This window comes from Mustela lutreola, chromosome 14 (genome assembly GCF_030435805.1).
Source record: "Mustela lutreola isolate mMusLut2 chromosome 14, mMusLut2.pri, whole genome shotgun sequence".
In the NCBI taxonomy this organism is placed as follows: domain Eukaryota; kingdom Metazoa; phylum Chordata; class Mammalia; order Carnivora; family Mustelidae; genus Mustela; species Mustela lutreola.
In genome coordinates, this window is record NC_081303.1 from 64,090,402 (window position 1) to 64,105,183 (window position 14,782).

At 37.6% G+C, this 14,782-nt stretch overlaps 1 protein-coding gene across 3 annotated transcripts in view; it reads right to left on the reverse strand.

The window, feature by feature from the left end:
* EPRS1 (glutamyl-prolyl-tRNA synthetase 1) overlaps window positions 1–14,782 on the reverse strand; it is a 65,586-nt gene that overhangs the window by 29,973 nt on the left and 20,831 nt on the right. For 2 of the 3 annotated variants that reach the window (XM_059144950.1, XM_059144953.1), the window contains 8 exons: window positions 14,380–14,464; window positions 13,904–13,963; window positions 13,587–13,607; window positions 7,870–7,980; window positions 5,755–5,891; window positions 4,746–4,953; window positions 4,065–4,177; window positions 3,029–3,146 (listed from right to left, as the gene is read on the reverse strand). In XM_059144950.1, coding sequence (XP_059000933.1) covers window positions 3,029–3,146; window positions 4,065–4,177; window positions 4,746–4,953; window positions 5,755–5,891; window positions 7,870–7,980; window positions 13,587–13,607; window positions 13,904–13,963; window positions 14,380–14,464 — 853 coding nt within the window. The remainder of the gene's footprint in view (window positions 1–3,028; window positions 3,147–4,064; window positions 4,178–4,745; window positions 4,954–5,754; window positions 5,892–7,869; window positions 7,981–13,586; window positions 13,608–13,903; window positions 13,964–14,379; window positions 14,465–14,782) is intronic. The other variant, XM_059144952.1, reaches the window with a different exon arrangement.

Here is a 14,782-nt window from a genome sequence, read left to right on the forward strand (position 1 = left end):
CTTAAGGCTGCCAGGCAGTGTTGGACACCAATGCTAGTCAAGTGCATTTGAACTTTTCTTAGGATTTGTGCAGGTTCCAAAATATATCCACAAACTTTCTAACACTCTGTCCATCAAGAGGTGGGGTCTATACCCCCCACTTGAATCTGGGCAAGATTATGAGTGCTTGGACCAAGTGCATGGCAGAAATGACACTATGTGAGATTTTTAAGGTTAAAACATAAAAGGTGGGGCGCCTGGGTGGCTCAGTGGGTTAAAGCCTCTGCCTTCGGATCAGGTCATGATCCCGGGGTCCTGGGATGAGCCCCGCATCGGGCTCTTCACTTGGTGGAGAGCCTGCTTCCCCGCCCCCTCTCTCTGCCTCTCTGCCTGCTTGTGATCTGTCAAATAAATAAATAAAATCTAAAAAAAACAAAAACAAAAACATAAAAGGCAATGCTGCTTCCACCATGTCTACCAGCCACTCACTTCTGGAGCCCTGAGTTGTCCTACAAAGTTTCACTACCCTGACACTATCACACTAAAGAGGTCACTTGTAGCTACTTTGTGCGACATTTCCCCTTTCCTAGCCAACAGTCAGCATCAACTGCCACCCGTGAGAGTGAGCCACCATGGATGTCCAGCGAGGCCTCTGATGACTGCCAACCAGCCAACAGCTGACTGAAGCTATAGGAGACGCACAGGTTCTTAGCGTTTTGCCCCAAGCCTATTTTTCCTAATAAACCAGCCCTGTCATTCTTAGTATGCTGCTTTACAGAACAAAGTTTCTCAAGAATACACAAATTTCTGAAGCCAGTATTACACTATATGTTAACTAACTAGGATTTAAATAAAAATTTGAAAATAAATAAAGAAGCTTACAGTGTTACACTAGCATCTTTACAGCATACGTAAAATTTTACTGGGGGACACTGGGACCAACAGGAGCCTCGGTAGCCACATTCCCCACGTCACTCTTATTTCATCACATATACTGGCAGTTCTCAAGGTGTGGCATACAGAACCCAGAGGATTTCTGAGATCCTTTCAAAGGAGGTCTGTAAGGCCACAGCTATTTTCTAATCCACTAAGACGTAATCTGTCATTTTGAGTCAGTCTTTCATGAGTACACAGTGCAATTTTTTTGAGGCGACTAAGTCAGATCTTAAAGAGATATTTAAAAGTGCAAAACCACAGCATTCTTCTAACTCAAACTTTTAAAAAATAGTTATTTTTCATAAAACATATTTATATAAATATAATTGGGTTCATTATTGCCATTTTAAAACAAATTGGTAAGGGTGTCGGGGTGGCTTAAGTTTTAAGTCTAAGTTGTTTAACTCTTGATTTTGGCTCAGGTTACGATCTCACGGTTGTGAGATCAAGTCCTTCATCGGACTCCATGCCTGGCATGGAGCCTGCTAAAGACACTCTCCCTCTCCTGCCCCTGGCTTGTGTACGTGAATTTCTTTCTCTCTCACCCTCTCTCTTAAAAAGTAGATAGATAAATAAGTAAAATAAAACTTAATTCTTGGGCGCCTGGGTGGCTCAGTGGGTTAAGCCGCTGCCTTCGGCTCAGGTCATGATCTCAGGGTCCTGGGATCGAGTCCCGCATCAGGCTCTCTGCTCAGCAACGAGCCTGCTTCCCTCTCTCTCTCTCTGCCTGCCTCTCAGTGTACTTGTGATTTCTCTCTGTCAAATAAATAAATAAAATCTTTAAAAAAAAAAAAAAAAGAAAGATTTAAAAAAAAAAAAACAACTTAATTCTTAATCCTTAATTTAAAAACTTGTCAGTTTCAACTCTTAGTATACCAAGTACTGATAAATATAACCCACATAAACAAAAAGCGTCCTCAATCATTTTTAAGAGGATACAGGCTCTTGGGGCATCTGGGTGGTTCAGTGGGTTAAAGCACCTGTCTTCAGCCCGGATCCTGGCATAGAGCCCCAGGTCTGGCTCTCTGCTCAGCGGGGAGCCTGCTTACCCCCCCTCCATGCCCTGCCTGCCTCTCTGCCTACTTGTGATCTCTGTCAAATTAATAAATAAAATCTTTAAAAAAAAAAACAAAAAAGAGTATACAGGGCCTTGAGACTAAAAAGTTTAAGAACTGCTCTATTTAAATTCTTTTCTTCCTTTAATTTTCTTTTGTCAGAGATCACACAGTATTTAATGTGTATAAATTAAAAGCTCAAGTTATGACATTCCCATTGTAAAAAGAGTTTTAAACTCGTATCTAATAAAGTTACGTGTTTCTATCTTCCCTAGCTCAGGTTATTTTTTATTTACCTATTCAATCACACAAAATTAGGACTTACTACATTACTTATTCTACTTCCTGAACTCATGTCCTACTTTGTACCTTCCCTTCCCTCATCCTCTGGATTCCTAATCACTTAACACATCTTCTAATCCTACTTCCCAGCCACCTGCCAAGATGTCCCTGCAGACCCAACACCCAGGGATCCCAAACCATGCATCAAGGTGCTCCAGGGTGCCACAGGAAATTCACAGGGGCACTATAAAATATTTTAAGTATTTGAAGTAAACAGCAACATGTCCAACATCTGTCAAATACTACATGTACTACAAGCTCAAGTTGGCTCAATAACATCAGAGCATGTTACATTCCTTTCAGTGATGTCCTACCTTTGTAAAACTAAAATTTCTACAGCTGCTAAGTTAAAATCAAACACCACAGGAAAATCACTATGGAACAGGAAGTTAGCACTGTAGTATCCAAGGCGAATATAAGATTCAGGAAAGAAATAAAGTATTATTTTTTCTTTTAATCAGTGTATCACTTTTAGAATGAAATAATTAAAATATTTAAATTTGAGAACACAATCTTTTAAGAATAAAATTTCTCTTTTATTCCACTTACATCTATTATTTCTTCAAGTAACTACATAAGAAACATTTATCTCTTTGAACTTAACAAAGAGAACTATTAGAATTTCACTTAGCCTGTGGGTACCATGAAGAAAGATTCTAAATCCTGGGGTAAAAAGATGGTTGATTAGAGACATATCCACAGAAGTCAACGTTTACCTCATTTTTTGTTGTTTCTACCTTGGTCTTTTCCCTTGACCCAGATGTTGGCATTTCCTTTGTATGTCCATCAGGAATATAGATCAAAACACATGGGGCTTCTTTGCAGCTATATGGGCTAAAGAGAAAACGGAGGGCCAAAAAAGGTTTAGAACAAAATTATGTGACAGTAATTCAAACTGAATTCCTAGATTAAGTCACTGGCATCATGTTAATGCTTCTTGAAGTATAAACAGTCCATTCTCTTATTATTCAAATCAGAAGCTCTTCAGTGAAGTTTAAAAACAATGGATACATAAATAAAAATTCACAGTGCTAATTATAACCTTCCAGTTTAAGATCTTTTATAGATATAAACAGGCTAACTCTAGGACAAAAGTTCAGCTCCTCTGCCTGCCAGCAGAAATGGCACTAGTGGGTGCTCATTCTTGACCGAAAGACAAATGCATCTCCATACAACACCTAATATGCTTGTGAACAGAAAAATTTCCGTAAAACATTTAAAAGAATTTCTCAATTTTTAAAAGTAATCAGCAAAATCCACTGCCACCAAGGCTACTGATAAGCATAGGACTTCTTCAAATTTTGTAGTAAAAGCTCAAGTGAAAATATAAAGAGAAGAATTCAGTACATCTCTTCAATATTTTTGATAGCTTTACTGAGATGACGATTTTCCTCTAAATGTATCTGCTACGTTATTTATATTCTATAATGCATCTAATGAAAATATACTATAAAAAGGTAATAGTAATAATTTTTACCCAACGATATATTGGAATTTCTCTTTATACTTGAGACTACATGAAGATGAATTATAAGATGGTTTAATTTTAGAAATCAATAATTGTTATTATTATGCTGTTTCAGAGTTACTGCTTGTTACCTTAAGGTCTGAAATATTAAATATAAAAGGCAAATATCAAACTGAATAGAGAATTATCAGGTAGAGTATTTTAGTAGAAATTCAATATTTAAAATCTTACTACTGTAAGAATGTTAAGCATTTTCATTTAAATGCTCATTGACATTTACTTACCTAACAGGTTCATATGGCTGATCACATATGAAGAATCCTCTTCTCTGGAGTTGTATAATGTCTCCTTTTTTCAAATCCTTAAGGCAGGGATCCCCCAGCATTAGTTCTTCATGCTATAAAGATGACAGAAAACCAAAATACAACTTCTTAGAAATCAGAGCACTGAAAACAACTCTAAAATAGAAGTTGTTTTTCCAGAAGGCGGACTATCCTTAATTTAAAGAGATATGTTAAAAACTTTACTACTTAAGCAGATACAGTGAAACAATAAAGAAGTAAACAATTACATATTGTATTTTTTTAAAACTTAAAACTGATGAACCGATGAATTAACTTAGGGAAACCTTTTAATCAACTTGATTAGTATCCCTGCATACTTAAGTAAGTTTCCCACCATAAATTCCACCATGAGCGGCAGTGAGGAAAGCACAGACAGACCTAGCTGTAAGGCACAGCAGCACGGCACTTAAGCATAAGCAAGTTCTTTAACCTCGCTGTGCTTCAACTCTTACCTTCCATAAAACAGAAACATCACTCTTTTATATCTTTTCATTTTAACAGATCTTTTACAGATCTTTTCCATTTTACTTGAAAACCAAATACTCAAAAGTAATTTTAAAAATTCTAAAAAAAAGTTTATATAACAAGGAAAAAGAAACATGGTGTCTTTCAGGAGACTACCTTACTGTTCTTGTTCACATACTGCTTAAAGTCCTCATCTTTCCCCAGCACCGGCTTGGTGATCAAGTGCTCGTAGGTGACACAGATTGCAGGAATAGGAAGGGCACGTGCAGTCTCTGCAAGCCATGTGATCTTCGTGGTTTTCTTGTAGTCTTTGTTCTCCAAATTCAACTTTGCATCAAGAGATACAATTTTTCCATCTGCACTTCTAGATATAAGATTGAAAAGTGTTAAAAGAAAACCATAACTGTCATAAATGCATTATTTTGTCCTGTACCTATAATAAATGGCTAGGAATCTTCTTTGGAAAAATGCCAAACCAAACATTTGAGCTTCTAGTATGTTCCAGACAAATACTGGTTAAGAGACGAATAAAATAAAATCTGCTAGGGAGCAGATGCACACTCGTCTGATGAAAAACATGAGCATATCTACAAATTTTAAAGTCATCTGCATTAAACATTAAAAAATATAAAGTACCATATTTTAAAACATTTAACAATTACTTGAAATCATACGTAATGACTGGACAATTCAGACTTCAGAGTTTACATAAATTTTATTAGCATACTATGTTCCATTTATGTAATCTTAAGAATAAGTGTAGCACACTGTAGTAACTAGAAAGCACGTATTCATCACAAAATAATTTTAAAACAGATTTTAGGATAAAGAATGTTATGTATACAAAATCTGTCCAAAGGATCCCTTGCCCAGCAACTGTACAATGAGAATCAGATGACAAGACAACTGTAAGCATGAGAACTATTTTTTTTTACATCTAGACACAGTAATTTTCAGTATCACAAGCAAAACACCCCAATACCCAATTAGTAAACTGGACACACATGGAAAAGAAACCTGTTGTGCGTCCAGAATTAGCAGTTTCTATCCCTGAGCAGATTTACTGGTGGGAAAATGAATGAGACTAAATCTGGTAATTTTTAATAAGTGAATAAACTAAGAATTCCCTTCCATATTTATTAAAAAACAGACAAAAAGTTCTTACTTATTTATTTTAGTAATGTTGATGTTGCCCCAATTTATAAAGGTAACCATCTCCCCCTCCGACAAGGTCTCTGCATCAGCACCTTCAATGAAAACTTTAGGACTGTACCACACTGGCTTCAAGCCAACATCAGGATTCTGATTGATTAAAAAAGAAAAAAGAAGAAGAGTGTTGACTGAAACAACTTATTGAACCCAGCATGCAAATTTAATATTCATTCATTTAATTCTTTAATCAAACATGCTGAATCCCAGCCACATGGCAGTAATGCTAATGGGAGTCAGACAAAGTCCCTACAATTACTACCAGCCTAAAATTCTTTGTTTTCAGAGCTAAGACAGTTATCATTTGTTTTTGCTGTTCCTCCAACCAGAATCTACTTTGCAGTCCTCAGAATGTCACTAGTGCTTGGCAACAAAGGAGAAAATGGAGTCACTTCTGATCAGTGGCTACAGAACATTACAGGACAACAGATGTCACCACAGCAGGAAAATTTGTGGACCTTTCATATCTTAGATGACAAATTAAAAGAGTATCATATTTGTATAGATAGATAAATTTTCTGTCTTTTCAGTATGTATTATAAAAGAAGGAAAAAGATTTGGAGAATAAAAAGAATGGTGTGTTAACTCTCAGTTTTTGTTTAACAGACTTCAAAAGGAGAAAAGTCTAAGATTTTTTGAAATAAATATTACACAGCATGTATTTAGTAATTACTCAATAAATGTACCAATGTATTTGAGAAAAATCAGGATGCTGTATTGACTTACATTCTGCTGAGCTCAGAGAATGGTAACAGGCTAAGATTTAGTGAGGAAAATGATACCTAAGATTCCACAGATCGCACTGAGCACACCAGTCATCATTTAAAGAGTGTCTCCAAATGAATAATAAACTTATCCTTTATTATGTGTAACTATTAACTATGCTATCTGAACACAACTACCATTTTAACAAATAAGCGCCTTAGGACATTTTCTCACCACTCAAATTCCAAAGCATTCAGTAAGCTTCACAATTAAGCTAACTGTAGTCAGTGACATGATACACAGAGAGCACCATCGCCTGGTTGAACCAATCAGATGTAAGATAAAGGCAAAGTCAAATCTATCACAAACATCTACTCTTTCCAAATCTTATTAGGAGTCGCCCTAAAATAACTCAAATCTTTAAAGTTAAAAATAGCCACTGCCATGTAGAAAGACAATCATATAAGGCTCCAACTCAGATGCCTATTATTTTATATGTGAGTTAGCCTGTGTATATAACAGTTCTGAGTAAGGTTATGAGTACATTAGGCTATTGTATGAGTGAGTCAGTCTATGCATCTCCATTATACAATGAAGGTATTTATAGACAACCCACAAAACTTGAATAAAAGGATCTATTTTTGCTGCAAGGCTGTCAAGCAAGCAGTCATAACGAAGACAACAATCATGGTTTAACTAAGAGGAACTCCCTGCTACTTGTATCTAAGATTTATATTCTGAATTCAGATGGACAGAGTTCATTCTCACTTCACTGACATTCTCTAAAACAGACTAAATGCCAGTGTGATAGATTCTGAATGAAAACTGTGACTCAAAGGGCACCTGGCTGGCTCAACTGGTAGAGCACACGACTCTTGATCTCAGGGTCATGAGTCCGAGCCCCAAACTAGGCATGGAGCCTACTTTAAAAAAAAGAAAAACTGTGATTCAATATTACTAGGTCTAATGTTTGGGCTTAAAGACAAAGGTACCAATGAATAACTAGTTAACAGAGAACACACCTCAGCTTCCCTATAAAGACAACAGCCTAAATTATGGTATGATCTTCCAGTAGGACTCCAAGAAAAGGTGAACTTCTATTATATACTTATATACTCTCTCTACAGAACAACAACAACAAAGGCACAGAGTGGAAAAGTTCTGAGATGTGTTTTGGATTATTACTAAAATAAATTTCCTCAGCAAAAAACCCACAAAAACATTTACTTCAATTAGTATCAAATCGGACAAATAATATTGAATAGAAAATGATCTCAAAACCATGCAACAGCTGCCCCCAAGCCACATTTTCCCTTTTCTTATCCTGCTCCTTCTGAGAATAACATTGGTGAAAGTGCAGGGTGACCTTTGGGTGTTTGGCTACTTCTTTCATCTCCTCCTGAGCCTCAGGGATATTCACAGGAACCACATCTTTCTTCAGTAATGCAACATATCGTGGCGCCACCGGGTCAATAACCTGCAACAAATGCAACCTCGTGTTAAAACATCCAGATATTTTTAAAACTTCATAAATAAAATAAATGATAGCACAGGAATACTAACTGGCTTTCTTTGTTACTGCATTTACTAATTTTTTGTTTTACCTGCTAAATCTCCTCTAATATTTAACTGTCCGGTGGAAAAAAAGGAAACAATCATAATTGAAAGCTACATAAAATTCAGAGTTCCTTCTCAAGAATAAGTCCTGACAGGTGAAAAGAAACCAATTAGTTAAAGCAAAATATTACCTTTGAAAATAACTTATAATTCTGTTATTAGAAGATGAGGAAAAATCATCCTGCGGGGTCATGTATCAATCCTATGGGTAAGTGTTATATGTCCTTTAGTATTACTGGAAAAATCCGTTTTCAAAGAATATAGGTATTGTATCTTAGTATCAGTTTTAATCAGTGTTAGGCAACACATCACAATCAAAAGCAAAACATTATTAGGTCACTATAATAAGGCAATTCTACAAACTCAATAGTATAAACAAGACATTTCTGCTGGTCTGCAAACTACATATACAGGGACCACTGTGTTCCCAGTACTGAGCCAGGGCCGGGCACACACAGGTAATCAACAGACATTTGCGGATTCACTGGATGAATGGTTCTACTCGCTGTGCTCTGACCTAACTCCACCTCCAAAACAGCAATAGCATGCCCTTCTGGATCGGATGTATTTTCCTCACTTCACTGTTCAATTTAAAATGATCCATGGTGACCACACAAAACAGCAGTGTGTAGACACTAAATAAAGCATATGGAAGAAAAACGTAGATAGAGGCGTATGTACAGAGTGAGGCGCTAAGGAGGATGTAGGAAATAGAGGGTACGCGAACCGAACTTGGCCGTGTTTGTTTTGTATTATTCTGTTGTTGTTACCACTGGGGTTATTTTAAAAGAATAATATGAAAATTCTCAGTGACTCAGAGGGTCACTCATAAAAGCCTGAAAAGCTCTTTAACTCCCTAACTCCCCGTGTCTGCTACTCCTCCTGGCTTCTGTTTCATGTTGGTAGTAAATCACGACCAGCCTCTCTCTAGATCATCATTCCATTCCTTCCTTCCTTGAGTTAGCTTAAAGATCATCCTTACTAGTTAAAGATTCCTCCTTTTAGCTTCAACTGGGCTAAAATGATTGAAGACTTAATTTGCGATTCCTCGGTTCAGTACTTAAGCCAGGAAGATATAGTTTCTTTAAAGAAAGCTACAACTAGACAAGCCGGCCTGGGAAACCTCTTCCAGGTCACTGCAGCTCAGCCTCCTCACCTGACAAGAGCCGGAGAAGATGGTTTCTCACACCTGACTATTTACAATCATCACTTACTGGGTGGCTAGCTCAGATTCTCAGGCCACTTAACCATACAGGACAATGAATGTGATAGTCTGAAGTAAAGGCTAAAGAAATCTATTTTTAACAAGCATTCCATAGGATAGTCAGGGACAGTGAAATCTAAGAAATCTTGGATTAAAAGATTTTAAGTTGTTCAGCTCTAAATTATACAATTCTAAAAATTTCTGGATCAAATTACTCTGAAGTGTCCCAGGGATTTCAAGGAGTTCCCCTGGCAGACACCACCAAGTGGGGGAAAGACAGGCCTGGGACTGTGGAGAAGAATCCAGAACCCTTAACACACTTCCACCAGAAAAGCTACCCTTTTATTTACTGGGGTTTACTTGAAAATTTTTCATTTGAAAACTTTCCTTTTTGGGGATCAAAGAGAGAAGTCTCTACCTACTTTAAATTTACTAGGTAGGGGCAGAGGCAAGGGAGTTGGGATGAGGTTTGGGGGGGAAACTATGATATTTACATACTACTGAAACACTAACATAGCTTTAAAAATTATAGCAATAAAGGAAGGTTGATGTAAGCAAGTATTACTGTAAAATGAACACCTTAAAGCCATGACTTTTCTGCCTTGGCTAAAGAGTTCAGATCCTAATATTTACACTTACATACAACCAAAAAAAAAAATTATGTTAATACAGAGTAAGCTAGTGAAATGTCTCCTATCAGTATTACAGTAGATTATATGTAATAAACTAGGTAACTTTTATTTAATTATGATTCAGAAAAATTATGTATTAATTTCTCACCAATATGAAAAGCCAGGCTAAGAAATTATGGGTTATAGAATTTTCAGGAGGATATTGAGATGATTACTCACCCCACATCTCACTGTCCCCTTCATCCATTTCTCCCCTTTTCTCAGCCATATACACTATGCTCTGCAAATAAAGCTCTTTCTCCAAAGGAACATGTACTTAAAGAGTTCCAGCTAATCCAGTTACCCCTCTAGTCCTTTAGCAGAAGATGCTTTAACAAAAATGCTAAGTTACTAAGAACGGGAGAGTGTCCACAGAATAACATTTTATCTCTGTCCTTAATGACTGCCTCACCGAGCCATGGTGTTAAATTTAGTTCAGTGATGTCTCACTTACATTTTATTCACAGAGCTTGGAAAGAAAGAGTGAGCTACAAAATAACAAAGCAGTAATCTGACTGAATGGTACATGAACCCGAAATATGAGATCTGCACCTCAAGGGGCAGAAAGGGTGGCAAAGGGAAGGAAGTGGAGGAGGTGAGGAAAGCCGCAACAGAAACGCAAAGGTCCGTCACCAGAATAACATCATTTTTACTACCCAGCAAAATGTGTTAACTGGGGGCGCCTGGGTGGCTCAGTGGGTTAAGCCGCTGCCTTCGGCTCAGGTCATGATCTCAGGGTCCTGGGATCGAGTCCCGCATCAGGCTCTCTGCTCAGCAGGGAGCCTGCTTCCCTCTCTCTGTCTGTGTGCCTCTCCATCTACTTGTGATTTCTCTCGTCAAATAAATACATAAAATCTTTAAAAAAAAAAAAAAAGTTTTAACTGTGCTGTTTTCAACATGATGCTTACTGATTAGAGGTCCCACAGACGTATGGATAAACAAAGCAGCCTGAAGAATACTCATCTACTTTCATTCCCTCCTGTATCCCCATTAAAAAAACATAAAGGATTGGGGCACCTGGGTGGCTCAGTCAGTTAAGCATCCACCTTCAGCTCAGATCATGATCCCGGGCTCCTGGGATCGAGCCCAGCATTGGGCTCCTTGCTTGAAGGGAACCTGCTTCTCCCTCTCCTCCCCGCTTAGTGCTCGCGCGCTCTCTCTCTCTCTCAAATAAATGAAATCTTAAAAAAAGGGGAAAGATTTAAAGAAAAGGATTTTTTGGTGTTGCTGTTGAAAAGTACAAACCCCGAAAACTAGTGTAATCAAAGAGGAGATAACAACAAAATTCTGTGATCTGAAAACCATACAGAAACATCCCCTCTCTGTTCATAAATGAGGCACTGCCACTTCCCACCCCCACTACAGAAGGAAGTCACTCTGCAAGGAGGAGCGTGCCTAGATCCTGGCAAGTACCAGGAGGAGTTGAAGGAGAGGGTACCGCACAAAATTAAGTGAATGCATGATACTACACAGAAAGGCCCTCGGTCCTCTTCCGTTCAGCTCCAAAGCTCTGACAGCTAAGCCTTCACACTGCAGGCAGGTAATTAAAAGAAACTTCCTTGGAAAAACTGCCAATTCCAAGAGATAAGAGATAAAGTTACTAACACAGAGATGAGATGCTCCAACTAACGGACTCAGCAAGGTCATCCTACAGTGAGGCTCAGCTGACAAGTCCAACTCTTTGTTTTGGGCCTGCTAACTGCTCCTTTAGTCCTCCATGTTAAACATGAGCAGATATTCAAGATTATCCAGACCTCTGAGATGTCTTTAACATGCTTTTAATATGAAACAGAAAGCCAAAATAATCCGCAGGAAAGCGAGATCACAAGAAGAATTTCTACTAATGTCAGTATTCGAAGCATGAAACAGGAACAAGAACAAGAACTTTTTTTTAAATCAGAGAACAGAAACAAAATCTTGGAAACATGATATATAAATGAAAAACTCAACAGGAGGTCGGGAAGATACAGCTGAGTCAATCCAGCACAAAGCAAAGCCAAAAGATGAGATAGAAAAAAAGAGAGAAGAGAAACCTGGAGGACCAGTCCAGGAGGCCCAACATCTGCTTACGAGTTCCAGGGAGAACACAAGGCAGAGAACAAATAAAGGATTCAAGACAATTTCCCAGAACGAGTTTCCACACTGGAAGCCACCTGTTCTTCTGACGGATAAAGATGAAAACAGAGCCCCGCCATACCTCCTCATGAAATCTCAGAATGAAAAAGGTCATATACAAGGTCTCAAAGATCTTCATCCCTGGCCCCTTCTCAGGGAGCTACCAAAGGACAGAGCAGAGCAAAGCAAGAGGAACATAAAAAGATACAAGAGTTCCAAGAACCAGGCGATCGATCCATCACAGAACAAAAGCACAGGAAACCCCAGAATGATGGCCGAGCACGGAAGACTGCTGAGCCTCCGCAGCAGCGCGGAGCAGGGCAGAAGGCTCTAGCAGAGCGGTCTCCATGACGGAACTGAAAGAACGCTGAGGCACAAGAACACCTTGGTAGGAAACTCAGACAATTCAAAGAGGACAGACATAGAAAATGAAACAAACGAGGGAAAACAATAATTAACTACAAGAAAACCAAGAGGGTCTGAGAAAAAGTAAGAGACTCATGTCCCCTCTTTTCATTGTGAGTCAGAGGAGGATGCCTAAAACTTAAATAAAAAATAAGAAATAGCAACACACACATTATTTAGAGATACAGGCAATAAAAACACCAAAACACTGATCTAAAAGAGCTGAAAGTGTTTCTCTGGGGTGGGGGCGTGAAGGAAGAAGAGAGGGAACTGTGCTCCTCACTTTAACAGACCTACAGAACTGACCGTGGTGAAACAGAATTCATGTATTTGAACTAAGTGCACATGTAGAACTTTATTAAAACTTAAAACCTTTAAAATTTGGGTTATTAATGAAAAGTACACCAAATTAACCTTGCCTGTAAATTCTACTTGTATTTATTATTAGTAACTGCAGCAACAGAAAGAGCCAATTAATTCCTTTATGTATCAAAAACACATGACACTAAATAAAACAAGTTCAAGACACATGCGAGACAAGCAAGTCTTTCTTGAAGCAAGGCATCAGCACAATCAAGCAGCAGTAAGAAAAAAGTACAGAACACAATCACAGAAACTATAGTTTAAAACATGGCATTTTGATGATTTGCCTTATTATAGTGTCTAAGCATCTGCTTCCAACTGGCAATTAACAATGTCAATATGCAGTATTCCTTATTTGACTTTCATTTAAGAACAGTTAAAAAAAAAAAAACTAGATTCAATAAGACACAGGAATTACAATTAGTGAACCTTCAATACAACTCGAAACATACAACTTAAAAACTCCGTCCTCTCAGCACACAAGGGAACAGTGGAATCAAATTAGCCAGATCTTCCCTTTGCCACTAAGAAAACCAGAGGACATGATTTTTAAAGCTAGGAATAATGCATTTTCAGTGGATTTGTATAAGCAAGTCTTTTATATAAATGTGATTGTGCTTCAAAGCTGTATAACATCTCAGGTTATAACATGTAATACGCTAAAAGCTATGTGCTAGGTAAGGCAAATATAAAAGCGTTAAGTGATACCTTCTTACAGAGAGCTCGCAGCTTGAAAGCAGAAAAATGAAATGCAGTGTTCATAAGATATTTAAGGAAAAAACTGTTACCGCTCCCCACTAACTCCAAGTTTGTTTTAATCACTGTGACTTGTTTGGTATAGAAAATAGGCTTAATACTCTTTATAGGTTTAAGAAAGGAAAACATTCCATTTTCCTGAAGGTCTGCAAAATGGTAACATTCTTGACAAAGTTTTCTCTATGATGAACACACTAATGAATTCTACACATATCATATTATTCAGGACTTAGGCACAAGAAAGGAGGACCAAAAGTCAAAATGTGTACCTTTTTATTAAATGCCCAGATTTTGTCCCATTCCATGTTCACAACTGAACGTGAAGAACCCTAGAAAAGCAATAATAAAATAACTTAAAAGGCAAAAAGTATTCATTGGAGTACGTAAGCTAAGATGTTAGAAAAAAAATAAACCCCCCAAATACTTGCAAGTTTACTTCCATTGGAATATAAAACCTAGTACGCACAAACTATTTGGTTACCCTGAACAGCCAGAGTCAAGAGCTGGATATTTCACTATATAAAAATACTACAGGCCATCTCTGTCCCACTTCAGCTTACTAGATAGAGTAGGACACTCTCAATTTTCCACCATCATAAACATACACTTTGAAAAAAAAAATTCTGCCTTTGCATTATAAGGAACAAGGAACAAAATGAACAGAAATTAATAGAGACTAAAGGGATATTAATAAGACACTTGAAAACTCAAACAGAGAAGATGGAAAACAAAGTGTGTGGGTCACCTGAGCAGCAATGAACTGTTTCAGCCCTTCAACAGTCATCCCTCTTCTCAGCACACCACGAACCGTAGGAAACCTCGGGTCATCCCTGGGAAACAGGGAAATTTGTAAGTACCAAGGAGATCTTTTTAATGTACAAACACAAGCAGTACAAAATACCTTAATGAGTAATAATTACAGTTAGCTTATGAAATAGTTGGACTGAGTTGTTTAAATAATAATTGAGTAACTCGTAATACCAATGAGCCCACAGACATGGAAGAGGAAAACTGCTTACTCGTCAAATACTGCTCAGTAAAATAAATGCATTACTACGAACAGTAAAAACACATTTCAAAAAAGACACAGTTGCATCTTCAAATAGGGAAAACCCATGTATTAAAACATTCTTATTTGCTTTTTATTT